The 27,705-nt window shown below is 37.7% G+C and overlaps 6 protein-coding genes across 7 annotated transcripts in view; 3 read left to right on the top strand and 3 right to left on the bottom strand.

Annotated features, from left to right (window-relative positions):
* exoc6b (exocyst complex component 6B) overlaps positions 1-4,785 on the bottom strand; it is a 99,054-nt gene extending 94,269 nt beyond the window's left edge. The window contains exon 1 of one of the 2 annotated variants that reach the window (XM_056268699.1): positions 4,613-4,785. In XM_056268699.1, coding sequence (XP_056124674.1) covers positions 4,613-4,701 — 89 coding nt within the window. In that variant the 5' untranslated portion in view covers positions 4,702-4,785. The remainder of the gene's footprint in view (positions 1-4,612) is intronic. The other variant, XM_056268700.1, reaches the window with a different exon arrangement.
* A 1,039-nt stretch (positions 4,786-5,824) lies between these two features.
* badb (BCL2 associated agonist of cell death b) lies at positions 5,825-9,114 on the top strand. Its single transcript, XM_056268723.1, has 4 exons — positions 5,825-5,922; positions 6,662-6,803; positions 7,055-7,242; positions 8,309-9,114. Exons 2-4 carry the CDS (start codon positions 6,671-6,673, stop codon positions 8,420-8,422), a joined length of 435 nt encoding a protein of 144 aa, XP_056124698.1. The 5' UTR covers positions 5,825-5,922; positions 6,662-6,670; the 3' UTR covers positions 8,423-9,114.
* On the bottom strand, positions 8,822-10,747 carry zgc:101765 (uncharacterized protein LOC450036 homolog). The gene is made up of 2 exons (XM_056268717.1): positions 10,545-10,747; positions 8,822-10,412 (listed from the first exon to the last, which is right to left on the bottom strand). Exon 2 carries the CDS (start codon positions 10,372-10,374, stop codon positions 9,508-9,510), a length of 867 nt encoding a protein of 288 aa, XP_056124692.1. The 5' UTR covers positions 10,375-10,412; positions 10,545-10,747; the 3' UTR covers positions 8,822-9,507.
* A 181-nt stretch (positions 10,748-10,928) lies between these two features.
* On the top strand, positions 10,929-14,792 carry LOC130102589 (membrane-anchored junction protein). The gene is made up of 10 exons (XM_056268546.1): positions 10,929-10,966; positions 11,253-11,394; positions 11,532-11,583; positions 11,683-11,758; positions 12,221-12,343; positions 12,432-12,460; positions 12,649-12,788; positions 13,724-13,775; positions 14,035-14,112; positions 14,763-14,792. The coding sequence occupies exons 2-10, from the start codon at positions 11,294-11,296 to the stop codon at positions 14,790-14,792; spliced, it is 681 nt and encodes a 226-aa protein (XP_056124521.1). The 5' UTR covers positions 10,929-10,966; positions 11,253-11,293.
* Positions 14,793-24,088: 9,296 nt separating this feature from the next.
* Positions 24,089-24,921, top strand: gpha2 (glycoprotein hormone subunit alpha 2). The gene is made up of 3 exons (XM_056268726.1): positions 24,089-24,207; positions 24,304-24,488; positions 24,785-24,921. Exons 1-3 carry the CDS (start codon positions 24,090-24,092, stop codon positions 24,887-24,889), a joined length of 408 nt encoding a protein of 135 aa, XP_056124701.1. The 5' UTR covers position 24,089; the 3' UTR covers positions 24,890-24,921.
* Positions 24,922-25,837: 916 nt separating this feature from the next.
* LOC130102720 (glycoprotein hormone beta-5-like) lies at positions 25,838-26,410 on the bottom strand. The gene is made up of 2 exons (XM_056268724.1): positions 26,179-26,410; positions 25,838-26,066 (listed from the first exon to the last, which is right to left on the bottom strand). Exons 1-2 carry the CDS (start codon positions 26,389-26,391, stop codon positions 25,878-25,880), a joined length of 402 nt encoding a protein of 133 aa, XP_056124699.1. The 5' UTR covers positions 26,392-26,410; the 3' UTR covers positions 25,838-25,877.
* Positions 26,411-27,705: the final 1,295 nt, after the last annotated feature.

Below are 27,705 nucleotides of genomic sequence, written 5' to 3'. Positions count from 1 at the left end.
ATAAAGCCAAACATAGTTCTCTCACAGCTCTTCTCATTTAAATACTTTGTGATTACAAGCTTCTGCGATTGTGCACATTGGAAAGAAAACATGTTCCATGAGACATCACATGGACACAATATAACACAGACAGCCCATGGTACAAATTCTGATGCCAACATACGCTGTATCTACTAACAAAACACACACTGTTCATGTGAAAGCAAGTCACATTCGCTGACAGCTGTGCCACAAAAAGCAGAAAATTCAGTCTTTAGAAAGAGGTACTAATTTAGACATATGAGGATGTTAAACCTGCTTACCTCAACAGAATAAAGGTAAAGCACTATCAACTGCATCTGAGCTTAAATGAGAAGCATTTAAAAATGGCAACAAAAAGAGCTCAAACAGACATCTAAATTGAGGAGAGAAGAAAAAAAGACAGAGGAGATAGTGTTTCGGAGCCAGGAAGTCAATCTCAGCCAACCATTAAAAAAAAATTTGCCATTGATTAGCTTGTTTACATTTTATTGAGCCTAGTCTCATAATGTGTTGTACCATCCATTAAAAGCACATCAGAAAGTGAGAAGCCTTCCACTGTCTTTAAATTTAGCACTTTAAGGAAACATCTAGAAGAACATGCAGTCCATTAGATCGGCACAGTCAATTGGCAAAAGTCAGGGACCCATGCTTTTACTACACAACTTGACCTTACAATAGGCATAGCTGCCAACTTTTGAGTTTACCTTGGCGTGAGACTTCTCCAACGGGGGGGGGCTGTCTGCACACGCAAGGTCTCTCGCTCGCTCTCCCTCTCTGCCGTGCGTGCGCGTGGTTTGGAGCACAATATCTGTCTCGCATGCACGCTCGCTCTAGATTACTGGATATTTTAACTAATTTGCGGTATAACTAGTCAAACACGAGTGGCTCAACAGGTAGATCTATAGATAAACTCATCTTTCAGGCATTTGACCGACCGGGTTGACACTTCAGCGTGAGAAATCGGGGGTGTGGCGTGAGAGCGTGAGAATTGGGTCAATTGCGTGAGTCTCACGCTGAATGCGTGAGAGTTGGCAGCCCAGCAATACGATACATGGGAAGTCGCTGAATTACTTGAAGTCCTTCTAATGTGCAGTACAACAGTGCAGGAGAGATATGAGCTGTATATGATGGATTAACATGGATTAAAAAAATACCTGGGCCCAGTTGTTTAAAAGTAATCTGATCAGATTTCAGCTATTGGATTTATTCAATCTTGAAAATGGGTTGATTAAAAAAAAAAAAAAAAAAAAAAATTAGATCTGAAATCAGATTAGATCAATCTAATTTAGGTTTTGGTCTGGATCAAACCCTTCAGTATGTGTTGTTTACAACTTTTTAGTAGGATTAGGATAACTTTGGTCCAAAAATATCAGGATTATCCTGATCCCAGCAGAAGGGGTGGATTCAGGGTGGATTTCAGGAACAAAGTGTAATTAATCTTTAAAATTGGTCAAATAATACAATGATTCATGTAGTATAAATATTTATTTATATGTTACACTTAATTTTTGTTTAACCGTTACAGTGATGAAGTAGTACATAGGGTCCCTATTATGTCTTTCAATACAGATCAGAAAAAAGCTTTTAAAAAAAAACCTTCAGCAGTTTTTAACACTGTATATTAGGCTAATTACAATTACACAATCAGAGATGAACCAGTCAAAATACGGCATATTTTATTGCATGTATATTTGTGTTGAAACAATTATCTTTCAATGGTTTTGCGTTCCCTCACAAATGTTTTTTATCTAAAAAAAAAAAGTGTCCCTTTAGGGTAGGGGTCTGACTGTTTAAAAGGAATTTTAAAATGAAAGGGGATGTTTGCATTGTTTTATTGTGCCATTCTCTTCAAATAAAAACACTTATACTACAGGGCTGTTGAATGCTTGATTCTGATTGGTTGAGAACGTTCTAAGGTGTGCAATTATTTTCAGGGAAACGCACGGCTAAAGTAGTTCCAGGCAGGTTTGACCGCATTACAGTTCCATATCACTGCGCGTAATAACGGAAAATAGGATACAATTCATAACAAGAAAAAACATGCAGCGCCATGCACTTCATCTGCAATTTTCTATGTCTAACTTCACAATCAATGGACACATACAGTTTAATTTTAATAAATAAAGTATGTAGTCCTATCTATAGGCTAAATAGAAAATTAAATTGAATAGGCTATATAAATAAATTGATAGTCCTGCTGGGTTTTCGTAACCCCACATTAACTATTCTAACTGTTGGTAGCCTACATTGTGATCTGTGAAGATCCCATTTAGAGAACTGGTAAGTGTGTATCTGGTTCTGAGTGATCCAATCTAAATTTGCTTTTAAAAAAACAACACAAAAGTAAGATGGATTACCTGATCCTGGAAAGCAAAACCTTGGATATCCAAATCCAGATCATTCTGATCCAGATTAAATTTTTTGAACAGAGGGTAATTTGAAGGGATACAGGATTTACTATGTTCTTGAGGGTCAATCTAAAAGATCCAGGTCACATTTTTATAAAAGAAATCAAATTCTGCACAAACAATGATACAGTGCGATACAGTATTTTTATATCTGATTAAAAAAAATATATATATTTTTATATCAGTTTATGTAGACTGGATTGGAATTAGATTTTTTCATGCTTAATTGCCATGAAAAAAGTCACAATACCTAAAATGTTCTTCATTTTTGTCTTAATTTTTTTTGTTTAACTCTTTAAATTCTTCCCCGCTTGAAAATTCCCAAGCAATATGAAATATCCAGCAAAGACAGTGTTTGGTTTTGCAATTGGATTGGATCATAGGGTCGGCATCACTGTGTACGATTCATCCACGCATGTTTCATCTTTTTTCTTTTCTTTTTTGAGCTTGTAATTTTTAATCAAAAGGACATAAACCAGGTGAAACAACAGACTTCTCTCTGGTGGCGAATTTAGTTCGCTTAAACGCATTCTTTTTCATACAAGCGAATGCAAACTTGCATTCAGATACGCTTTCATCCAATTAATAACAGATGGATAGAACCTTACATTTTCTTTTTCGATAACCCATTTTACACACACATATACATCAAAATATGAAAGAAAAAATCTTTTGCTACTAGCATTACATTGTGATTTTAACCATAAAATTTTCATTTTTATTAAACTTATCATTCCCCATGCACTAAACATTTTTTACCACACAAAAAAAGACAAAAAGCTACATTTCTCTCTGTTTTTCTTTAGTTAGCCAGCAAACATTAGCTCTACTGTCTTGTTCTGTACTTGCCATATAATAAAGAACACAGCTCCTTGTGTTTTTAGGTGCACTGTCTTATGGGGCTGGTGTAAAAGAACCACATACAATAATGTTCAATGTTATAACTAAAGATGAAAATATGACCAAGGCCATGAATTCAGGCTGTGCTCGTAATGTCACCTCATTCTGTAAATGAAAGTCCCACCAGAGCGTGTGAGAATATGTCATTATCAATGTGCCCCACACACCACCCTGCTAGTACCAAAATTAGCATCACACCGTTCCACTATCTAAACAACATGTAAAACACAAACTGGTCGCCAAGTAACAGGAAATGGATTCAATTAGTGAACTGGTACTTGACTTGTATCAACATAGTTGACATGCAGGTTAACTATGAGGAAAGTAAGTGGAAAAGGCACCCTTAAATTTACTGTCCACATTATGCTCTCTACATTCTGTGTACTTGCTCAAGAGTCAAGACATTGTGAATCTTTTGACCTTTAGTTCAAATAGCCTAACTGTCATTGAAAAAAATCACAGCAGATCTTCACCATAAACAGTATTAGTTGAGTCATAACATATATGCTGCTGTCATATTGGTAGGCAAGGCTAAAAAAAATAACTGAATGAGATTAAATATACGCAATTAAAGATCAACTAAACCTGAACCAACTAATCTAACATACTACAGGATTGTTGATTTTATTTAACTCTGTCATAACACATACTTTTCTATAATGTCAACCACATCTGACAGAGAAATGCTGACCTTTAACTGAAATCTATGGTTTGCTAATTTAGCTCAAGCTAGTTAAAAAGTTGAAACTCCTCAAGAAATAACTATGTTCATTTGGATCATTCTTCATAAGAAACTTTTAACTAATTTATCCCATAACTATGTCCATTCAAAACAAATGTACCATCAAGCTCTGACGCAGAAATACAATGTAAGAAAAAGTCAAATGATCCCATTACAATGGGAAACAAAGTGCCAATATTTTGAGGAGAAGTTAAAAGCCTGGGTTACTTCCTTAAATACAATGGACAGCAACAATAGAACACAGTGCAAACGTTTCGTTTGGTTTGTTTTCAAATAAAGAGCATTATTCATTATACTCCAATATCCGCCCGCTCTCTCCGGGAGTCCTGCAGGGAGCCATGTGAGAGGAATACTAACTAAAACTTTCTCTAAACCGCTACTGAGCACCTACTTTCCCAGCCTGACAACTTGAATGGAAGATTTCCTGGCAAGTCTCTAAAGTGAAAAGTTGAAGGAACAAGGAGAACAGGCTCTCCGGGCACCTTTGAACCCAAATGTCACATTAGCCCGGGAGCCTCCTGTACGGTTAATGGAGACTTACCGGAGCGTTGGTCCAATGCAGTTAGTGTCTGTGCTCTCAATCTCACGCAGGATTCGCTCGTGCTCTGCCGCTGTCTCCGCGCTCGCCATCTTCCATATCCTCGCGACGCGCTCGAGAAAAAACACACACAGCGCCCAGAGTGAGAGAGGGGAAAATACTGGAGCTTTTACTTCCGGTATTACTGTTCAACTGTTAATTAATTTCAAAACAAGTTTTTTATTAAACAAACAAACAAAAACACCCTGTCTGTAATACTTTAATGAGGGCATATGGAGGAGATATTTCATTTAAAAAGTGTTTTATTTTATTTTATTATACAATAATTAAGTTTTTAACTTGTCACAGTTAAAGAAAACTAAAGCCAGAAATTTCATTTTAAAAAGTTTTATATTAATAAGTGAATATATTATACTATATGAGAATGTTGATGCTAATTATTACAACTCTGTAGCACTGTAAAAGTTTAGCATCAACTAAAAGATTGCAAGACAGCGACATCTAACGCTTCTTCGTGTACAAAACAAACCAGCATTCACTCACTGATCAGTGCCAGCATTGTTAATGGATATTGGCATGACATGGTAATAATTCGGGCATAAAAATATAAAGATTAAAATATAAAGATTAAAAATAATCATTATCACAGCCTCTATCGTAAAAGCACATATTTTTTATCATTAGGCTTTCATAAATCAAATATTTTCGGTTATCAGTGTCTCTGTGGCTGTCATTAATTTATGAACAACAATGTCCGTAGCAACACTCTATAATTGACCACTCATCCGCGAAACAAACTAAACAAATAAATAAATAAAAAACTAATAAAAAAAAACTCGTCAGTATTTCATGTATTCCTTTATTTAGTAAATAGCCATGTACTGAGTGAGGTAATGCAAAAACAGGGTAATCAGTAGTCAGGAGGACCCCGGGCTGTTTATTCGCCATTTTTATTATTAGACTAATGATTCTTCATATCTTGTAAGGGTAACGTTACATGATTTTAAAACATGATTCCGATTTATTTCTCTATAGCTAAAACTTTTTCATTAAAACAACAGCAATGCCTGTGCTTATTTTTATGTATTTATTTGTATGTTATTTCTTGATTTTTTTAATTTGTTGTTTACATTGTTTCGCGTTCAGTCTCCTGCACTATGTTGAGTCTGAAGTGAAATCCTGTTGCGCTTCTTTTCCGCACAGCACGGGTGGCTGAGTGTCGGGAGAGAAGGAGAAGGAGTCCAAACAGAGTCAGTCCAAAACACCAGAGACCCAGATCACCCGGAAGTCTGTACCTCAGACGCCAGAAATCGGTAAGAAACTCGATATTTGAAATATTACTAATTAAATAATGCAAGAAGCGATGTTGAAACTACTACGAAGCAGGACGGAAACTTTAGAAAGTTAGTCGTTGGACGGTATAACCTCATTGTAATGGTTTTGGGTGGCACCGAGTCCCAAAGTTGTAAACAGAAGTTTCCCGTTTTTATATTTGAACGAGTGAAATTAAAATCTCACCTAAAAAAAAAAATAATTAGGGTTGCCATGGTAAGAAAATCGGCAAACACGATAACTAACGTTAGTTGGCTGTTTGCGAAGCGTTTTAAAGCGTGGTCTTAGGAATACTGGGGTTTATTGTTATGTTTATTGTAGTTCAGGTCGGTGTACGATAAAGCAGGATAGTTCTCTGAAGTCAGCTCTGAGAAATGTGTCTGTGTCAGTTTACAGTATAAACGATCGCGGTGGGAAAGCCTGTCTGAGTTTAGACCATAACACTGTTTGGTGGTGTTGGTGTCTCAAGAGTGAGGTGTTGCTTGTATTATTAATCATGAGGAATTGCACTGTTTGCCTCATCTTCAGCAGTAGCTTATGGCTGATCCCTCATCTGCTCTTATTTGATCTGTTTGAGGATAAGCTAATTCATAATGTGGAATAGCACATATGCAGTTATGACAAAAAAAAAGTTAGTACAATAACCATTGACTCCATTTACTAAAACAGCAAACTTAGACGTGCATAAATGAAAATCAACTCTTTTTTTCTTTAACATAGTGTTCAATCATGGCGCAAATGTTCGTTATCTCTGACAACGAGTCAGAGACAACAGAAGACCTTGAGGACTCTGGCCAGACAGAACATAACAGTGGATCGTCAGAGAGAAAGCAGCACCTCACTGTGTCTGATAGGCTTAAAGGTGAGTCAGTCTCAAGGGCCTGTGGGATAGTTATAAGAACACACGTCATTTCTGCTGTATCCTGGAAACACATCACTGCACATTTACAAGTGAATCTCAAAACAATTTTTTTCTCTGAATAATCTCTGTGTTGGCATTGGTTTTAGCTTCAAAAGGCGATTTATTTTACATGAAGGAATGTTTTAAATGAATTCCAATGTGAGGTCTGATCTGATCAGGCAAGGGTCATTCAATATCAGACATCATTGTAGGAGAGCAACTGGGAAGACAGAGGAATCTCTCGATGAATGAGGAGGATCTGCTGGAGACCGGGGCAGCAGATGAAGGCGATTTCAGGCCTAGATCTCGCTCTGCTCCTCCTGCTTTGTGGGCAGCTAAGAAATATGGCCAACAGCTAAGGAGAATGAGTGATGAGTTTGACATCCTCCTTGATAAAGGGGTAAGAAAACAATTATTTGGCATATAGGAGCAGAGGAGGGTTTGGACAATCAGAAAAATATATCCTAGTTCTATTAAAGGGTTAGTTCACCCAGAAATGAAAATTCTGTCAGTAATTACTCGTCCTCATGTTGTTCCAACCCCGCAAGACTTTCGTTCATCTTTGGAACACAAATTATGATAGTTTTGATAAAATCTGAGAGCCGTCTCACTCATCCATAGGCTGCAAGGTAATTGCATCTGCCGGCCCAGAAAAGTTAGTAAAGACATTGTTAAAATAGTCCAAGTGACTACAGTGGCTCAACCTTAAGTTTATCAAGCGACGAGAATACTTTTTGTCTGCAAAAAAAAAAAAACTTTATTCAAGTATTCATTTTCTTCCGTGTGGCCTCTGACGTGAGTTCACGAGAGCGCCACGACGCATGCGCGAGAACTGAGAAGATGACGCTCATGATCATTTGATGGGAAAGAGTGAAAGGTAAGCCATTCATTTTGCGGCATTGGTAAGGCACTTTTACATTTTCTCGCTGGTTTCTCACGATTCGGACATCCAGGAAATTCACATTTTAAACACTACATCGAGACCCATCTGCGTCATCTTCTCAGTTCTCGCACATGCGTCGTGGCTCGTGAACTCGCGTCAGAGGCCCACACGGAAGAAAAGGAATAGTTGAATAAAGTCGTTATTTTGGGGGGGGTTTGCGCACAAAAAGTATTCTCATCGCTTAAACTTAAGGTTGAGCCACTGTAGTCACTTGGACTATTTTAACGATGTCTTTACTAACTTTTCTGGGCCGGCAGATGCAATTTCCTTGCAGCCTATGAAGGAGTGAGACGGCTCACAGATTTCGTCAAAAATATCTTAATTTGTGTTCCGAAGATGAACGAAAGTCTTGCGGGGTTGGAACAACATGAGGGCGAGTAATTACTGACAGAATTTTCATTTCTGGGTGAACTAACCCTTTAAGAATAGTGAACATGCAAGATAAACTAAAAGTATGTTTAACCTACGTATTTTACCACAAAATAGATCAAAATGCTTTTCTTATCTCTTAAATCTCTTACAGATGAAGAGGGTGAAGAGTGCAGGAACAGCACGCCAGATGCGGCAGTCACCCAGCTGGTTGGCCTTCCTTTGGAGTCACAAAGAGTCTGATGCTGAGTCGCGCCCTGCTGAGTGATTGACAGTGAATGAATGATGGAAGAAGAGAGGAAAAAAAGAACTACTGTACATAACAATTGGTGGCTGAAGAAAAGGATGCACTGCTTTGAAGAGAAGGAACAATTCTATTGACTGGTTTTAAACCTTTTTCATGAACTGCACTGGGACCCTTGACTGTTGAAAAGCATGAACTGTATCTCACTGGCATGTGCTATACCACAAAGAAAACAAAAATGGAGAATCTCCTTTGACTTTTCTTAAGCTCTGGGAATATTATGCAGTAAATTGTGAATGTGAGCTGGATATCAGCTTGTTCAAAACAGACTTTCTGTCGCTCTGCCATATCAGCTTTTAGGTTCAGATGAAATACTTTAACAAAAGCACATCAAAAGAAGACAAAGATATTTTATACTACATCAATTGTTAAAGAATTTATTAACCATTTTTTCTGTACAAAATCTTTTTTTTTATCTGTAAAGGGACTTTGGATACTTAGAAGAGCCCTTCTGTTTTATTACCATCTCTGAGTCATAAAAATCTCTTGGAATCATCTGCAACCAACAATACCAATAAGCACAAGAGCCCAAAAAACAAGACTGGGTCTGATACTTATGAGAGCAAGAACAGAGGACACCATCATAACTGGTATTACTTGAAAAAATACAGATTTTCAATGCCTTGTAACTTTTTTAATTAGTTTTAAAAAACAAACATTTCATTGTGACGTTATTTTGTTGTTTGTAACAAGTATAACCTAATAAAAACTCGAATAAACCACTTTAACCAAAGGTTCCTCTTACTTAGTTAGCAGCACTAGTGTAAAACGTAAGTACTGTTCTTCATGGTAATAGTATTTGGCGCTATATATCAAAATGTCTTTGTTTCCAAATCTGGTTTAATATACTGTTTGCATCTAAACATCTCTTTTGCAATTACATTTTAAATTTGTAAAAAAAAAAATCAATTAAATAAAAAGATGCAGTAGCAAACTAAGTATGAAATAAAGAGACATGTATTGTGGGATGTAAATAATACATCTGAACAACCTTGGAATTTCACAGAGTCATTGAAAATCCATTGAGGGATGTCGTCAATGTGTTGTCTTTAAGACACTTGTGTTGGATCCCAGCAGAACTTCTCCCCACAATCAAGAGCAGAGAGCCTTTGCATATCCTTCTCGCTAATCTCAAAGTCAAACAGACGCCCATTCTCCTCCACACGGTCTGGCTGACATGATTTTGGCAGTACTGGAATGTTCTGTTGTACAGCCCACCTCAGCAACACTTGTGCTGGTGTCCTCCCATACTCTTTAGCTAAATCCAGAACCACGTGGTCTGATAACAGAAGCCCTGTTCCAAGAGATGAGTATGCTTGAAAACACACCCCTCTTTCCTTACAAAGTGTCCTAAGGTCCTTTTGGACCAGCTTTGGGTGGAACTCTACCTGAAGAACTGCTGGGGGCACTTTACAGCTCTTCAGCAGCTCCTGCATGTGTGCTACTGTGTAATTCGACACCCCAATGGCCCGAAACTTTCCCTCCGAGTAGAACTCCTCCAAAACTGTCCAGCTTTCATCACGGTTTTCGGGGTTTCGTTTATCCCCCACTTGCAGCCCCTGCGTACCTGGCCAATGAATAAGATATAGGTCAATGTAGCCCAATCCCAACTGATCCAGGCTCCTCAGGCAACCATCCCTAGCTTTGGGGCCCTGGTCTTTGGGACCCAGTTTACTAGTAATGAATACATCTTCTCGTGAGAGGCCATGCTTGGGCAGAAGGCAACGGAGGGCATGACCTACATGTGCCTCATTACGGTACACTGCAGCAGTGTCAAAGGCACGGTAACCAGCTGTCAAAGCAGCGTCCACAGCATTGTAAGTGTCCTCTTGACCCTGCAAACGGAAAGTGCCCAGTCCCAATAGAGGCATCCGAGTCCCAGTGTTGAGAAGCACAGATGGCTGAGGGTCAGTCATTATGAAAGGGGGAAGCCTTGCTTTGGAGACTATGAAAACTGTAGTACATAAAGATGACGTAATGAAACACCCCTTAGATTAAATCCAGAGATTAAAAATAATAGATTTTGTAATCTACATGTAAGTTACTGTGAAGATAAAATTATATTAATACAGAGACAAAAACTCACCCTGCAGGTTTTTTGAAAATGAAAAGACAAACAGACGCCAGTGACTTCAACACGGTCAAGGTCCAACGATCTGTTCCATGTAAATAACAATGCTAATTTATCTACGTACTACCTGTAATACTGGTAGAATTCTTGCTAGAGTCTTATCTTTCTGCTAGAGTCTTATCTTCGTCAGGTGCTGTTTTACAACTTGCTCAACCTAACTTGATCATGTGACAATAAAGGGGCGGAACATATTGCTGTTGAACTCTCGTCCCCATAGAGATAGCAGCTGATTCGCACCTCACTGGATGACGCTTTTGACCAATCAGAGTTTGTTGTCGTGACCTGGGGGCGGGACGGTACAGCTCCACACGCGCCCGCGCTATTCAGTTTAGTCGTTTTCAACGTCATATTTGGCGCCGAATACTTGAGGCGTTACGGTAACTTATACTTTTGCCTATGGGTGTTTATTAACCATGCTATTTCCATTTAGTACATTTTAAAAAAGCTAAACGTTTCTAAGTTGACTTTATAAATTAAAGAAACACTTTGTTTGATAATTTGTCCTAGCTAGCTAACTTAGAGGGGGTTTTTTTAGTAGGCCTACTCTGGATTTCTGTACACAATTTATAGCATAAATGTATGAACATAAACATAAATATTGCTCTTATAAAATAGGCTGTACCATAGTTTTTTGTATGTATTTTGTTTCGTCTTTTTTTTCAGTGAAGATTCTGTTCATCCTCATTAGATGAAGTAACGTAACTATGTCAATCCAGGCCTTTTCCTTCCCTGTACCTGAAACCAGATTTTTTCAGGCCGGACAACAAGTCTTCAAATTCAAGATAAGACGAGGAGAAATGAGCAAGTAAGAACATGCAAGCTTATTGTATTTGTTTTATATAAAATATGCAGTATTATTTTGAATATACCTTTACACTTGCTATTCAACAGAAAAATATAATTTTCTCTAGAAAAATCTGACTTGGATATTCCCTTTCATAGCATTGATAAGGAGGACATGCTGGAGGGGATGCTAGTCACTGAGGAGCTGGAGGTTTTTTTTTTAAATCAGGATTATAATTTTGGATTCAAATAGGATTCATAAACTTTGGGAATTGGGAAGATTTCATTCCTGATGTGTTTTGCTTCACAGAATGCTGTGCGTGCAGTACTTGCAAACCTGGATGGTCTTCACCCCTTCGCAACCCAGCATTTCAACATTTTTCCCTGTATGCTTTTCTGAATATTACTTTAAAAGATTCAGTAAATAGATCACTCAAAAATGACACTTCTGTCATAATTTACTCACCCTTATTTCATTCCAAACATGTATGGCTCATTCTGCTGAACAAGAAGATATTTTGAAGAATGTGAGTAACCAAACAGTTTTGGCTACCTTTGACTTGGGGTTAGGGTTGACTTAGGACTTGTATCAACAGAAAACGTTGACATGTTTTTTTTATAGACCTTTTTTTGTTTGTGTTCCACAGAAAAAAGAAAGTCATACAAGTTATACAAGAGTAAATGATAACAGAATTTTCCTTTTTGGAGGGCCTTGAAATTGAACTCTTTTTAAAATATTTGTCATTTTAATAAAAAACTGAACTGCTGTTGCATTCAGGGTCAGTTAAACTAAAAGTTCATACAAATAATGGACCATTACTTCCCTTGACAACATACAACACTTGCAGACAAAAGTAAATGGGAACAAGTGTCTAAAATGAGGTTCATGAAGGAGGGTGTAAAACTGTCTCCGTACCCCTTCCTTATCACACTGTATGTGGAGGATCGTGAGCCAGCCTTTCAATGCGCAGGTGGGAGGTCTCTCAGTCTCAGCACGCTACCTGAACACTTTACTATGGCATATGCTCTGAATAAACTTTGTCTGCTCTTGTTTACCAGTGACAAATACCAATTCCTGGAGCACACCGGTGAGTGTCTCTTATTAAATATGCATTTCTTTATGTAGTTATATTGAGTTGTTAAGCTTATTTTGTGGTTCATTTCTTAATAGAGTAGGCCCTATGTAAAAAAATCTTTACATCATTTCTTGTCATGGTGATTGTTCATATCCTTATAATTGTCACGAGCTGACAAATGTAAATGTAAATGCCCTCAGGACTCTATATCGAAAAGACCACAGTGTGCTAGTGAGCCAATGAGGACAGTCCAAACCACTGCAATGGGCCATCCAGAAGAGGGCACTATGAGCCAACACAAGCAGAGTAAACCAACCACAGAAAACTCTCAGTGCTTTCAGTAAGTGTGTAGCTTTGTGTATGCTGTATGTATGTGGTAAAAAAAATCATTGTCAAGTCTTGTCCTTAACCTATGCAAATCTGTCTTTCTCTCATAGTGTATTTAATTATTTTTTATTACAACACATGCAGGCTCATATCTGTACTTCCTCAAAGTCCTTTCTGGATGAATAGTGTCACAATAGGACATAAATGGAAATAAAATAATAATGAATAATAAAACGGCAGCACAGGATCAGCCTAAACTTTAGCTCATGACTTGCATACAGTAAATAGATGCCAATCATTTATAGCATACCATTATAGGATGGTGTTTATAAGTAGACTACCTTTTCTTGCTGTCAGACAGACACAAACCCAGGAGACATTTGTGGGAATTTCCACTTTGTTTTCCGTGATGATTGATAAGCTGATAAGATTGCTGACCCGAGTGATGAGGTGTTGAGTCAGATGCAGTAGTTATGAAACTGCAGAGGAGCTTGAGCATGGGGCGCCATCTCAATGAAGCTGTCACTCAATCAGCAGGCAGAACATAATAATTTAGCTGTTAAAATAACATCCCACCTCATCCAATTCCTCCGCGTAGAAAGAGATGCACAAATCAATAAGCCAGAAGGAGAACAGAATTTGACATGCACTTTTAATTCCGTCATGTCCTCATTTTGTTTGTGGTGGGCGATGGGGAAATTATGGTGTTGGTTCATTCTGGCGAGGACTGCAGTAATTCAGTGGAGTTTACACAACTCACCTACTGCAGTGTCGAAAATAGATGGCTTTTCACAGGGAATTTGTGTGTATGTGCACAAGCCCTCCGGCTGATGTGCTTATAGACTTGCCTAAAACAGGTCTTTTGTTTTTATGTTAAATGTGCTGGAAAAGGGAACAGAATTTAGATATGTCCAAAAAAGACATCCAATAGATTTTTCTCTCTTTCAGGGAGTCCCATTGCTCGGCCAATGGTGCAGAAGCGATGGTTTGTGGCAGTGAGGTTAGTGTATGAATGTGTGTGTTGGTTTTTCTGTCAATCACTCACTCACACACACACTGTCTCAATTGTTAATCATCTTTAATTGCCCCTGCAGGGTGCACAATCTGACACATTAGCCCATTCAGGTGGCATAACTACTCCATGATGTTAATTATAGAAGCTGATAAAAATAAAAAACCTGTTTCAGGTACTTTTCATTTGTGAAACCATCCATTGTTGGTATTTTCTTCATCTTTCTCTCGTTTCTTTTCTGTTGTAGATTCATGCTGATTCAGATGTGAATTGTCTACCAGCACCAGATGTGTATGATGGTAAATTGCGTATTCAACCTATCAGTGTCTTTCCAAATATTTATTTTTCTTTATTCATTTTCAACGATCATGTAAAAGCCTACGGATTTAGTTAATGACCAAACTAAGCAATGTGAGCAGAACTGTGCCATTAGATTCCCATCTTTTCTCTTTTATTAGTCATTAAAGCACTATTCTTTTTGGGGATCATCCAGCAAATAATCAGTCCTTGTAAGTCCCCGTTAAGGCAATTCTAAAAAAAAATTCTAAACGCATTATAAATGTTAGAAATGTATTGCTAAAACATATTATAAAGACTGAACTGTAAAGAACTGAATTGTGGAGTAAGACTGTTAAAGAGTTTTTCACCATTGCTGTGTTCCGGATTTTTTGGGCGGGACTAAAACGGGGGCTCGATGACGCACTGGACTCCCTGAGCTCCTGGACACGCCCCTATTTGATGACGCACTGGCAAATAGAGGTCTCTGCAGACGGTAATAGGAGCTACCAGATCAAGGGGCGAGGCCATAAACAGAGGGGCGTTTTCAACCGCGTTTCCTGATTTGCCCACGTCACAGTGTGGGTAGGTCTTAGGGGTGGGGTCGGGAGAAGGGCATCATTTTCATTGCATGATTTATAAACACCCACCAGTGTGAAAACACCCACAAATTTAGAAACACCCACTTTTGTTCCGCAGAGACCTCCTACTCCGCACTGGAGCCCCTGAGGCTGGCCCCTCCCCTAACAATAGAGCACATCGCGAGTTACTGTCAGTACTATTAGTACAGCCTACCGTTTGCTAGCTAGCTATGCCTTCGTCACGGAAATGTGTACTACCTGGATGTGATCACGTTCAAAACAAATCGGTGTCCTTATTTAATTTTCCGAAAAACGATCACATCAAGAAGAGGTGGATTAATTTTGTTGAGAGCAGAGGATCACCACCAAAACCCGCCTCTGTAGTGATCATTTTACACGGGATAGATTTATAAACTTTCGTCTGAGATAACTGGGCTGATAATCCGCTGTTACTGGTCAATAGGGCTGAACCGACTATCTCCCGCCTCGGCCTTCATCCTCCCATCCCGAAAGCAGTATCACCTAATATCACCGTCGGCAGCTTTCCCGCGAGTGGGCGTGGTTTCAGCGCAGCCAGCAGACACGCCCCCAGCGTTTGAGAGCAGAGAATACTGCTAATTTTTTCAAGATTTTGATAGCTTATTTTATTTACTTCAAATTTATCATTCAAATTTGGCTGGGTGGCTAATAACAAATTTTTCTGTGGTGTGACAAACTGAGAACACATATTTAATTTTGACTTTACAGGGACTTTAAAATTAGTTCTCGATATGGGCTTCCAATGGGCGATGCTAATATCAGTATCAAGAATGGTGGGTGGCCAATGGCCAGGGGCGTCGCTAAGGGGGGAAATGCGGACTGTGTGTACAGAGGGCCAAGAGGCATTGGAGTGCACCCACGAGGGGGGGCAATGCAATAAACTACAGGGGGCACAGAAAACCTAGCAATGCCACTCAACATTTCCTCCAAATTCACAAAAAAAATTACAACAGAAATTGTTTACTAGAATCTGTAACTGACAAGTGGTGAACCGTTACTGGGCAATGCTGATAATTCTAACATGATCAAGTCTTGGCCAATATTGGTCTATAATGAGTTACAAATAATACGTGTTAATGAACTAAAATATGAGTTTAAATCTTATAGACTCTCTAACACCTTGTTTAGATGCCCCTCAAAGTCCTGATCCAAATTCAGAAGCTGGACAGAACACTGGCATCATTTCTAGAATTGCAAGGTGAGAAATCTATTCAATTCAATTCACATTTATTTGTATAGCACTTTTCACAATACATATCGTAAAGCAGCTTTACAGAACATCCATGTATCTACATGTCAATTTAGAGTAATCTGCTATCAGAGGTGACTGTGTCCAGGTTGTATTTCAGATTACCTGTGTTTCGGAAATGTACATATACAATGTACATATACAAGTCACGCAGTTAAAGGGTTAGTTCACCCAAAAATGAAAATTATGTCATTAATGAGTCGTTCCAAGCCCGTAAGACCTCTGTTCATCTTCGGAACACAGTTTAAGATATTTTAGATTTAGTCCGAGAGATTTCTGTCCCTCCAATGAAAATGTATACACGGTATACTGTCCTTGTCCAGAAAGGAAATAAAGACATCATCAAAGTACTCCATGTGACATCAGTGGGTTAGTTAGAATGTTTTGAAGCATCGAAAATACATTTTGGTCCAAAAATAACTAAAACTACGACTTTATTCAGCACTGTATTCTCTTCCGGTTCTGTTGTCAATCTGCGTTCAGTGACGCTGATGACATAAGACGCTGCTGACGTGTTCTGGTGTGTCCGTGTATTCGGGTTCAAATAAATATGGCTGGGCAAAAAAATGCAAGTCTTCCTCTGTGTCGAAATCCTTAGACATGTTTGCGAAGATTGTTTTGTTTACAGCGTGCGTCTCCCTTAGACTGTAAACGAAGCTCGGGCGCACCAAATACACGTCAGCAGCGTCTTACGTCATAAGCATCACTGAACGCGGATTGACAACAGAACCGGAAGAGAATACAATGCTGAATAAAGTCGTTGTTTTTGTTATTTTTGGACCAAAATGTATTTTCGATGCTTCTTACGGGCTTGGAACGACTCATTAATTACATAATTTTTGGGTGAACTAACCCTTTAACAATGTATTCATTTAAGGCAGAAACAATGAGCTCATTGAAGTAATGAATACATGTTGTTAACAACTTATTAGGATATATAGAAAATGTATATAAAAAAAATATCTTATGAAATATGACATTAATGTCCGGTTTCACAGACAAAGCATAAGCTAGTCCCAGACTAAAGTGTATGTTTGAGCTGTTTTAACTGAAATCAACTTGCACTGGCATATCTTAAAACATGTCAGTGCCATTGATTTGTCTCAACATGCACTCCAGTAATGTTTTTTTCTAAGGCATGTTTATAAAAGCTACTTAAATGTCCTAATTTAACTAAGACTTTTAACCTGGCTTAATCTAAACTCTGTCTATGATAACCAGGCCTAAATTACATATTAATTTAAATCTGCAGAGTGTCAATTTTGCACTACACCAAATGGAATTGCAACAATTATGACTGTTTTGAATCTGTATGAAGTTATGAGATGGTTTTCTTAATGTTTTTCCTGCTCTTTTCACAGCTCACTGTTTCCCTTCTCTCTGTTTTTCCATAAGAGTCCTGCAAATTAAAAAGTTCAAACCATCAAGCCTCGACACTTAAGGAGTTCCAACCTGTTGGTTTTTTGTTGTTGTTGTTTTTTTTTGTTTTAAAAGTCTGTTTTTAAGTTTTTTTTCAAGGTGAGTTACAGATTAGCCTCTGGTCTGTTATTTAACCTAATTTATGGTGTTTTGTGCATTCTGTTTGTGAATTTCTTCTAAACGTATCAATAATGGTTCTAAATGTGTTAATTTACGCAGTATGAGCGTCTCAAATACATAAAAATTTTCAAACTGTTGCTTTGGGTAAAAATACCTTTTGTTGCATGTCACTCTCACTAAGCCTGAAATTACATCGCTTGTTCTATTATGCATTCACCTGAATGGAGTTGTTAGAACATCAAGTTTTGTTCACTTTTTAGTGTTGTTTTGTGTGTTTGAGTGTGTGCGTATTGTTGCATCATCCGCTAAATTGTGTGTGTGTGGCAGACCACTCTCAATAAGGTGAGGTCATCGGCCAAGGCTATACATGCCCAATCCTCTTGTCTCAAAATCCACACCTGTTTCTGACTGCCTTTGCAAATTATTACAGGATCAAATAAGAATTAGTTGAAGCTGTCAAAGACTTCTAACTTTGGGTTCATGACTCAAGAAAAGCAGAGCCAAGATTTATCTCTCTTTTTTTATTCTCAGAGTTTACATATCGCTGTAACCTGGAAACCAGGAGAGTCATGAAGAATTATATTATTAATACATCCGCTTGCACTTTATGAGGGTATAGCAGCTGCCAAAACAACAGGAGAGGGCATGGTCTCACGTTTTCACTTGATGAGCTAATTATATTCACATCTCGACCTTTAAACCTCCATGTCAATCAAGCTCTAAACGTTTTCTAAAAAGCTGGCCCTGTATACATCTTAATATCTCTTTATAATTACACTCCATCCTGTGACAAAAACCCAGGAGGCCTTGAAGTATGAATCATGCTGATCATGATGTGGGGAGGTGGGTTGAGAGGATGAGGAGTTATGTCATCCATTCCATTTGCAATGACATAATAAATTGTGCATGTTGGAAAGTGAATGGATTAATAGTAGTTTGCTAGTATAGTCAGCACCCAGGAACGCATTGTTAAGAAGTTTTAATTTAGCTTTTGCACTAAAATTGCATCACCATTGATTTATTCATTTAGCAGACGCTTTTATCCAATGATCAATTACCACATCATTTTTCTGATTAAGTTCAGTAAGGTCTGATTATTTTTCTTTTCTTTATTTGTCTTTTATAATGGTAAAGAACATTTTCTTTTTTACTTCTATTCATCACAAAAACAAGGTTTCCACAAAAAGTATTGAGCAGCAAATCTGTTTTGAACATTGATTATGATAAGAAATATTTCTTGAGCACCAAATTTCTGAAGGTTCACGTGACACTTAAGACTGGAGTAATGGATGCTGAACATTCAGATTTACCATAACAGGATTTAAAAAAAAAAAACTATTTTATATTGTAATAATGTTTCACAATTTTACTGTATTTTCATTCAAATAAAACAGTACAAACTCTCATGGCCCCAAAGTTTTGAACAGTACAGTGAATAATCTGGTCATGACTTTATTCTAAAAAAAAAAAACCTCCACAGCTATTGGAATATTTCTCTTTATATAGCCTATTCAAATAAACTATGACATGTAGTACACTCTTTGTCTGCTATTCTCCTCTGGAGATAATGAAGATGTTCAGCATTTATTATGCTGTGGGGTGAGGTCCACCAACATTAATTAAAATGCCCGTAAAGATGTGTTGGCAAAAATCCCCTGTATAGACCTCTTTTCCGCGCTGAGCTCATTGTCTTTTGACTTCCGGTTTGTATTTTCACAGCGATCTTGCCTAGTTATGAATGAACGGCTCGTTAAAAAAAAATCCCAAGGTCCATTTGTTAAGACGTATGCTTTACAATGCTTATCATAAACATTAAAATGCTCATGATAACTTTCGTTAACTCTACAACAAGTAAATCAACAGAGCGACCGCAAAAACGGAAGTTCAAAGACAATATTCTAAAGATGGCGGCGCCCTCGTTTGTTTTCATATGACGTCACGCCACTGCGTTGCCATGGCGCGAAATGCAAATGGAGGGCAGGAAGTGATTTGCTGTATTTAGAAAGCACTATAACAAACTCAAAATGCCTATGTTTTGCGTCGTTTATCGTTACTTAAATCGATCAAACCACGAGGAGTTTTTATCGTGTACCAAAAGTTGTTGTTCATAAGGGGGGGAGATGCTAGAAATTGACCGAAAAACTCCGTAAAAACGGCTTGCAAACCTACGTCTGCGGTCGGGAGGAGCCGAATGGGAAAGTGCCCAGTAGCACCTGTGTGCAGTGATCACTTCATCAAAGGTGAGTTAATACAACTTAAGTGGCTATGTTTGTGTAACATGTAATGTTTCCGAACTTTGTAAAGTCAAAGTATGTCTGCAAGACGAGGTAGTTGCTGATATCTACCGCCTCGATGGCAGGAAAATCTTTCAATTCAGTTGAAAAATCGCTCCTCTTCAAAACGTAAGGATCACGTGCAACATATGTTTGAATTTTTGTTTATATCGTTCTCTTGTAATAGTGTGTAAAGCATACCTGTCAACATTTGGTTTTCAAAATCCGGGAGATTTCTCCGGGGGGGGGGGGGGGGGGGTTGGTAACGACTGGAAATAAGGTGTGGCCCCTTTAAGAGCTGTGCGCTCCCTGTTGAACTGTCGGCAGTATTGTATTGTTGTATTGTATTGTATGTGCCTGGGCCTCGAACACCCCTTTTATTGTCTATGCGAACACCCCATGTATGCGGGTAATTTTTGTTTGATGCTAATTTTGATCTTATTTTGTTTATTAAGTAACGATGTGGACAGTAGAACGTGTGACAGACAGTTAGGCTACACGAGTTCGATTTGGGAATAAAGTGCGAGTGTGAGATGCCAATCGCCTCCGTGTGTCTGTCTGGCCTCTGCATGCAATAACTTCAGTTGTGAGCTATCCCTAATCTTCCTGAAGCAAAGCGTTACAAACTGTGCTACTTCAGTTTCATTGCGGGGACACCACCTTCAACTGCCATCATGTCTATCGGCTCGCTTTCGGGTTAAACTTTCCGCGACTGCGCAACTGGGTTATAGGTTCCCAGGATGAGGTGACAAACGGGTTGAAATTGTAAATGGTCTGTGGATTGTGTGAATATAATGCATTTAATACAATCTGGCAACTGGTCAACATTAGACAAACATATTGGTCCGATTAATCATAAAGGAGTTTGGGCCATGCAAATTACGGGAGTTTCCCGGGAGAAATAACAAACCGGGAGGGGTCCGGGAGATAGGGCTAAAAAACGGGAGAAACCCGGGAAAAACGGGAGTGTTGACAGGTATGGTGTAAAGTAGTACATTACGGACTTTCCTCCATCTCGTCCATTGCGCTCTTCACTCCCTGCCCTCCATCTGAATTCCGCGCGTCATCAGAATCACGTGACTGAAACCCAGCATCATCACAGAAGGACATGTGCTGTTTTTTCTTGAATATCAGCACAAAATAATTGTATAAAATAGTCCAATAAACAAGAAGCTAAAGTTAAATGACTTACATTTTAGACACAATATTATCTGATACAAAAACGCTCAACAAAAAAGTTCCAAACAAAGGCATAACATAATCTTTGAGCGTCTCTGAGCAATACAGTGGTGTTTCGTTACTGAATGGTGGATCTTTGTTACTGACAAACAGGTTGAGCAAACGATGCTTAGACAGTCACTTGCTTCACACGCTTTGTTCCTGAATAAATCAGCTGTTTTGAATGATTTGGTTGAATGAATGATTCAAAGACTCATTCATTCATCTCGTAGGACAGTGAATTGCCGCCACCTGGCCATTTTCGTTTCCAAATAAACTCAGAGCTGCATTAAACAGTCTCTGTACATCTATGCCACTTCTGTGCCACATATACAGTGCAAATATGGATTTTATTTACATTGATTTCAAACAGACCAATAGTTTCATATTATTCTAATTAAATGTATTGAATAAAGAATTTAACATTAAAGATGACATTACAGAAGTACAGAAAATATATAGGCTATACATAAAAGGTTAAAAAATCCTTCTGAAAATCCATTTAAGGGAGCAAATTTCCCTACTTAATGGAAGAGTTCATTTCTGTCACTGGTCCACAGTGGCTCAAAACATTTTAGTAACCTCACTTTAAAAATGTATTTCTTCAGTAGTTTGACTTCTCAACTGTATCTAACACCACCCAGAATTACCTTTGTTTTGACATCTGCAGATATTAAAAAAATGTTCAAGTTGATGTTTTGAATTAGATGTTTACATGACTCAAAATTCACTTTAATACAGATATATGCTATGTCTGCAATTGATGGACATGCATCATTTTCAATTTAATATGGTTCTGAAAATCCCTTTAATTGCTGACATTTTTGAAAATGTCACAACATTGCACATTTACAGTAGGTCTATTGTTTAAATTGTTTACCATGCCGTGTGCATGTTCACACCTGAACTGTTAGATTTACAGACCTAAAGCAGCTTTTTTGAGATGTTTGGCCCAATCGTAAGGGTGTATGCAAGAATTCAGTGATCTAAAACCATCACGAAAAGAGAAGAAAACATCCTGCACCAACATAAAATGTATCAAGTTATTTATTGTAGTAAATTGTGACTAACTTCTTGTACAATTTATAACAGGTAATCTGTTATGGGAATAGATTTTTCACTAAATATTTATATTACTACTGTGGCATGTTGTAGCTGCTTCTAAATGCTTTTTTCATAAATGAAAAAAAAGAAAGAAACGGGTTAACATTGGCCTAATGAGGAGCCATCAATGGTCTTTACCTGTAATTATATCCTTATTGTAACAAATGCTAGATTTAAACAATTACAAAAACTGTTCATTTTTAATAGGGCCAAGTTAGAATCAAGAGATTTGAAGTATATGGACCTTCTTGAATTATTGATTTAATAATTGGTTTGGTTTTCCATGTGTAAAATGTTGTTCTGCTAATAATGACAGATATAGGAAAAACCTGACTTTTGGATATTCCAAGAGATGACAGGAAATGAACATCTTCAGTAAAAGAAAAAGTTAGTTGGACCTACCATGACACTTTGATTTAGAAAATTCTGTCAAACTGATAAGATTTTAGGTGCTTAAATCATATAAAATACATCACATATCCTATGTAAACAAGTAATTGCTAACAAGGTTTTTACTTTATTGCAGGAATGTTATCAACCACCTTTGTTTGTGTGAATGATACCACAAAAGACCATTTAGCAAAAAATAAACAAACAAACAATTCTCACTAGGGACCGTGCCCTTCAACCAGACCAAAACTACACCCTTGGACAAAGACCAGAGCAAGAGAGGCGAAAGGACATGCAAAGGTTTATAAAGTTAAGCAACATACAAAGAAAAGGGATGGGAAAGGGAAATACAGCAAGCGCACTAAAACAGTGGAATAATGGCGATGGGGAGGGTCCCGTTATTCACATCCACATGCATGAGGACACATTGGTAAGTGGGTGTGACTATGCTGGAAGCTGAGGGCTCAGTTTTACCTGCACTACATATATGTGCTCTGCGAGAAAGAACTTCATCCAGTGATCATACACACACCTGCGCACCTGTCTGAGCCCGAGGTCAACATCGTATCTGCACACTTTGGCTTTGAACAAGGATCCACATCTACAGGTAAACTTGTCTTTTTTCCCTTTAAGATTCTAATATCTGGTTATTATAAATGTAATGTGGATGTATTGGTGTGAGATTATTATTAATGTACGACTGTAATGCTGATTTCTCTATTATCCAATATTAATGCAGCAGACAAAAAGTTAATTCCATGACTTTCCCCTCAGGGAAGTGATTCTTTAAATGTATCTATCCATCCACCCGTCCATTAGACGGCGGCGAAGACAAGCTTCACAATTATCGCCTTAAACAGTTTCTAATTCAATCTGGGTGTACTTTCATGCAGCCAAAATTATGTATGTGTGTGTATGTATGTTACTCATGCAACAATAGTCATTTATGTTGTGAAAAAGTGCATATATATATATATATATATATATATATTAATAGTCTATATATTGTCATAACAATAGTATAAGCAAGAAAGAAAAAAAAGAGTGAATTAGAATTTTCACAAATAAAAAAACAATTCATATTCTCCAATAAGTGTACATGTATATTCTGATACTGGACAAAAAACACATTGATAATTGTTCTAAATTGTTTCATACATTACACATAGAGGATGAATGCATGGACCAGACTGATAATAAAACTGAGTTACTCAATGAGTACCAAATACAAACCCAAGCAAAAAAAACATTTACGGCATGGAAACATTCGTTCACATTGCGAGGAAGGAGTGGCAGATTAATTTTCAGATTATTTTGACAACTCCAAATAATGGACTCCCAAGACAATAGTCAGGAAAGTCTGGTCAGTTTTCTCAATTAGGGAAATTGTTCTTGTAAAGGGCTGAATGACTTAAATGTTTATGTAAATGGTATGAAATCATTTATGCACTAAAAGATTAAAAGATGTGTCATATGGTTGACCTCAGATTTAGCCACTGGTCCAGAGTACGAAAAGAAACAATACTGGTGATTATATACCGGTAGTAGCATTTGACAATGACTCTGATCTATGTTTTAAGTGACCTGATTGAATTTCCTCAAATTTCTTCAACTCTGGCAGGTTAACATCACCATGTTCCGCTGCGTAACATCTGACCAGGTAGTGCTTATGTTGCCTGTGGTTCTGTTGGTGTTGCTGATTCCCCTCAGCAGAAGTTTTCAAGCCCTGACTCCTGGCTGCCACCTTTACCGTGAGTGGAAAAGACCTCATTTTTAACAAGCGAGCACCCAACTCATTCCTAAACAATAAAGTACTGATTTGGCACTCTGTCTACGCCTACGCACAGCATTTAACGTGACCATACGTACAGACAAGCGAGGGACATGTCGAGGAACTCAAGTGGTGTACGCTTGTGTGGGCTACTGCGAGTCCAGCGCGTTCCCGTCCCGCTACTCTGTGCTGCTCGCGTCCAATTTCACCCACAACATAACGTCGGCTTCCCGCTGCTGCACCATTAGCAAGGATGCCAAGGTACAGCACTGTTAACATGGTCCAACCATTAGTATATATTGCTATGGCCAATTTTACATCAGAAGAACCAATTATGAATTATTATGACTAAAGACTTTAATGAATCGGGTCCTCTGTGGGTTTCAGAACATAATTTCCACCAGCCCAGTCATGCAATAATAATCTATTTTATTCCATTAGGTAAATTATGTCAAAATATAGGCTACTGACAACATTTTAACTAAGAAACGTACATTCACATTGATTTCTGAATTAGAATATTGTCTTATCACCTGATTGTGTCTGTCTTTTCTCAGGTCAAAGTTCGCCTGCACTGTCCTCGAGGCCGTCACCATGACGACATCGAGATCTTGACTGCACGTGCCTGTCGGTGCAACATGTGTCACAAATCCCGTTACTGAGAGCCCATGTGAAGCCTCCCTCATGCTGTACTGCTGTGCAATTATGAAAATATCCTCTCTTTTTTTCAAATAAATTTTCATTGCACTTGTAAATTTACGTAGAAATACACTACCACTGAAAAGTTTGGGGTCAGTAAGAATTTTAAAAAGAAATTCATACTTTTATTCAGCTAGAATGCATTTAATCGATCGAGTAACAGTAAAGATATTTATAATATTACACAAGATTCATTTTTCAAATAAATGCCGTTCTTTCTAACTTTCTGTTCAAAGAATCCTGGAAAAAAATGTATCATGGTTTCCACAAGAATATTAAGCAGCACAACTGTTTACAACATTGATAATATAAGAACTGTTTCTTGAGCACCAAATCAGCATATTAGAATGATTTCTGAAGGATTATGTGACACTAAAGACTAAAGTAATGGCTGCTGAAAATTCACAGGAGTAAATTACATTTTTTTTATTGTAAATTGTAATAATATTTCACAATATTACTTTTTTTTTATCAGCTTTTTTAAGAGATTTTAATACAAAAACATTTTAAAAAATCCTACCACCCCCAAACTTTTTAACGGTATATAATTTTTTTATATCATCTTTTCTTTTTATCTTTTATCTAAAGTTCTAAGATGACACAGCATGAGTGAAATGTTCTTGAATGTTGCGTAAAGACAGAAAATTAAATTCTACATTCATCAATTCAATATAAAACAATGGTAAAAAGCATCAGATACTCTCTTATAATTCAAATAAAAAAATCATTTGTCTAATGTCGGTGCCACCTAATGACATAAAGAATGTATCTTACCTATTATATATATTTATAAGGTGATGTTTGCACAAAATGTGTCTAATCTTTTGAAATAAAGGAGTACATGACATTTTCTGTGTTTTATTGTTAAATCTGGTTTTTTTATATATGATTTCTAATGCATAACAAGATCATTTTTGGCAAAATAAGCAAAGATGGTTTGTGTGTGTGCCTTTAAAACGTCTCACACTCTGTGTGGTTTGAGGAGCAGTAGGTGCAGTCACACTGTAAGGCCTGAGGGTAATGATAGACGGGGGAGATGCCAGGGCCACAGCCTGGTAAACGTGCTGTCAGGTGGCGTGTACGGCTGTAGGTGCAGACACTATGGTGCCTCTGGATATACGGCGGCTCCAGGACTGGCCTCTGAGATGCCAAAACACGCAAGAACACATGTCACTACACAAACATATACCCCACATGCTCTCGTACTGGTTTCCTTTAATAGTTCTAGTATATTATAGCAGGTTTCTATCACCTCCCAGGTGTGGCAGCGGCCCCAGCACGCCTCAGTGCTTATGCGCAGACTCCTGCATCCAGGCTTCTTTGCCGCAAAAGTAAATTCACGTACCGCGCAGCCACGAAAACTCTGTAAGGTTGTCACAGCCATGGTGGAGTAAAAGCCAGGAAACAGGAGCAGAAAGGTCACAGCGGTCACTGAGAAGCGGTCGACGCACATTCTGAAAGACATTATGATGACTTATCATAAAAGATAACATGATATTACTATTTAAGCATTGCTAAAAAAAAAATCTTTATGTTTAGGGAGAATCTCGGACAGGATTCACAGACGTTTTCTGGGGACTATTTTTTCCTCATCTGTTCCATTTAGCTAAAAAAATAAAAATAAAAAAAATTACCTATTTAATCAATGAGAACAAATACCCCAAAGAAAAACATCTATTCAGTGATAAGCCTACCTTTTAAGCTTTAAACAAAGTATGATGAAACGTATGTAGCTATAGGATACATATTTCACAAAAAATATATAATATTGATATGTGGTAATGTTACAATATACGCATAATTATAAAGACATTATCCTACTTTACCACTATACACACCCTGTGTAACTGACCCCTGAAGTAGGTGTTCTTGTAGTGGGTCCACTGATTGCAATTACATACATTTGACCAGCAGACGTCGCCAGCGTGCGGTTTTCCGGGGGTTTTGTATGGTAAGACATTAGGCTACTAGTAAAAATCTTAGAAATGCCTATTTCGAAATAAATATGACATAGGCTACATGACGTTGCATTTATCATCTTTTTCAAGCACAAAAATAGCCTACATTTCAAAGTGCTTTACTAACTCATAACAACTAACATAAATCCACACTAATGAACAAGCAAAATTGTGCAACGATGACCACTATTTAGCAAAACAGATTTTTTTTTTTTACATATTATTTTGTTATAGGCCGAGATGTTGTTGTGCAGTTTGTCAGTAAGACCCAATAGAAAGCAAACTATAATGTAAATTAATATAATTTATGAAACTAATTTACTGATTTATTTATGAAACGAGACTGTCGGGAGGGAAATAGAACAAATGCTTTTATTTTTTATTTTTTCATTTAATCTAACACTATTTGGAAAGGCCTGTTTTATAATGTAAGAGAAAGTCTTAGTTATTCATTATAACCCTTATTAAAGTTATTAATTTAAACCTGTGTATCGTCGTTCTTTCTGAAGGGCATCATCTTTCAGAGGGGAAAAGTGGAAACGCTCTGGTCATGTGAGTATATTGACGCCTGCCATGTAAAAACGTTAACATGAAATCAAGACACTTGCTCTTCCATTTATACTTTGACAAGACACTTGATAACGCGTTGGGATTAAATAGGCCTACGTTAATGACACTGACGCGAGAAATTAATTAATCTGTATAGCATTACACAAAATAGCAATAAAATAACACACTCACCTGTTTGAGTCCACAAAAGCAGATGCCAGAAGCTTTTTGGGAAGTCGCTTCACCGGCGACTGCCTTGCTGTTTTAAAGCT

This window comes from Rhinichthys klamathensis, unplaced genomic scaffold (assembly GCF_029890125.1).
Source record: "Rhinichthys klamathensis goyatoka isolate OS25496 unplaced genomic scaffold, OSU_Roscu_1.1 h1tg000275l_1, whole genome shotgun sequence".
In the NCBI taxonomy this organism is placed as follows: Eukaryota; Metazoa; Chordata; class Actinopteri; order Cypriniformes; family Leuciscidae; genus Rhinichthys; species Rhinichthys klamathensis.
Note: the sequence above shows the minus strand (reverse complement) of the source record. Positions and strands in the feature narration are given on the sequence as shown.

Bases quoted from the DNA above. Each gene is read 5' to 3' on its own strand.
- gpha2 (XM_056268726.1), top strand. From the start codon at position 24,090: ATGTTCCGCTGCGTAACATCTGACCAGGTAGTGCTTATGTTGCCTGTG. The intron at 24,208-24,303 runs GTGAGTGGAAAA...GCCTACGCACAG, and splicing joins TCCTGGCTGCCACCTTTACC to CATTTAACGTGACCATACGT. The intron at 24,489-24,784 runs GTACAGCACTGT...GTCTTTTCTCAG, and splicing joins CCATTAGCAAGGATGCCAAG to GTCAAAGTTCGCCTGCACTG.
- zgc:101765 (XM_056268717.1), bottom strand. From the start codon at position 10,374: ATGACTGACCCTCAGCCATCTGTGCTTCTCAACACTGGGACTCGGATG.
- LOC130102720 (XM_056268724.1), bottom strand. From the start codon at position 26,391: ATGTCTTTCAGAATGTGCGTCGACCGCTTCTCAGTGACCGCTGTGACC. The intron at 26,067-26,178 runs GTGATAGAAACC...TTGGCATCTCAG, and splicing joins GCCGCTGCCACACCTGGGAG to AGGCCAGTCCTGGAGCCGCC.
- LOC130102589 (XM_056268546.1), top strand. From the start codon at position 11,294: ATGTCAATCCAGGCCTTTTCCTTCCCTGTACCTGAAACCAGATTTTTT. The intron at 11,395-11,531 runs GTAAGAACATGC...TCCCTTTCATAG, and splicing joins AGACGAGGAGAAATGAGCAA to CATTGATAAGGAGGACATGC. The intron at 12,344-12,431 runs GTGGGAGGTCTC...CTTGTTTACCAG, and splicing joins GCCAGCCTTTCAATGCGCAG to TGACAAATACCAATTCCTGG.
- badb (XM_056268723.1), top strand. From the start codon at position 6,671: ATGGCGCAAATGTTCGTTATCTCTGACAACGAGTCAGAGACAACAGAA. The intron at 6,804-7,054 runs GTGAGTCAGTCT...ACATCATTGTAG, and splicing joins TGTGTCTGATAGGCTTAAAG to GAGAGCAACTGGGAAGACAG. The intron at 7,243-8,308 runs GTAAGAAAACAA...AATCTCTTACAG, and splicing joins ACATCCTCCTTGATAAAGGG to ATGAAGAGGGTGAAGAGTGC.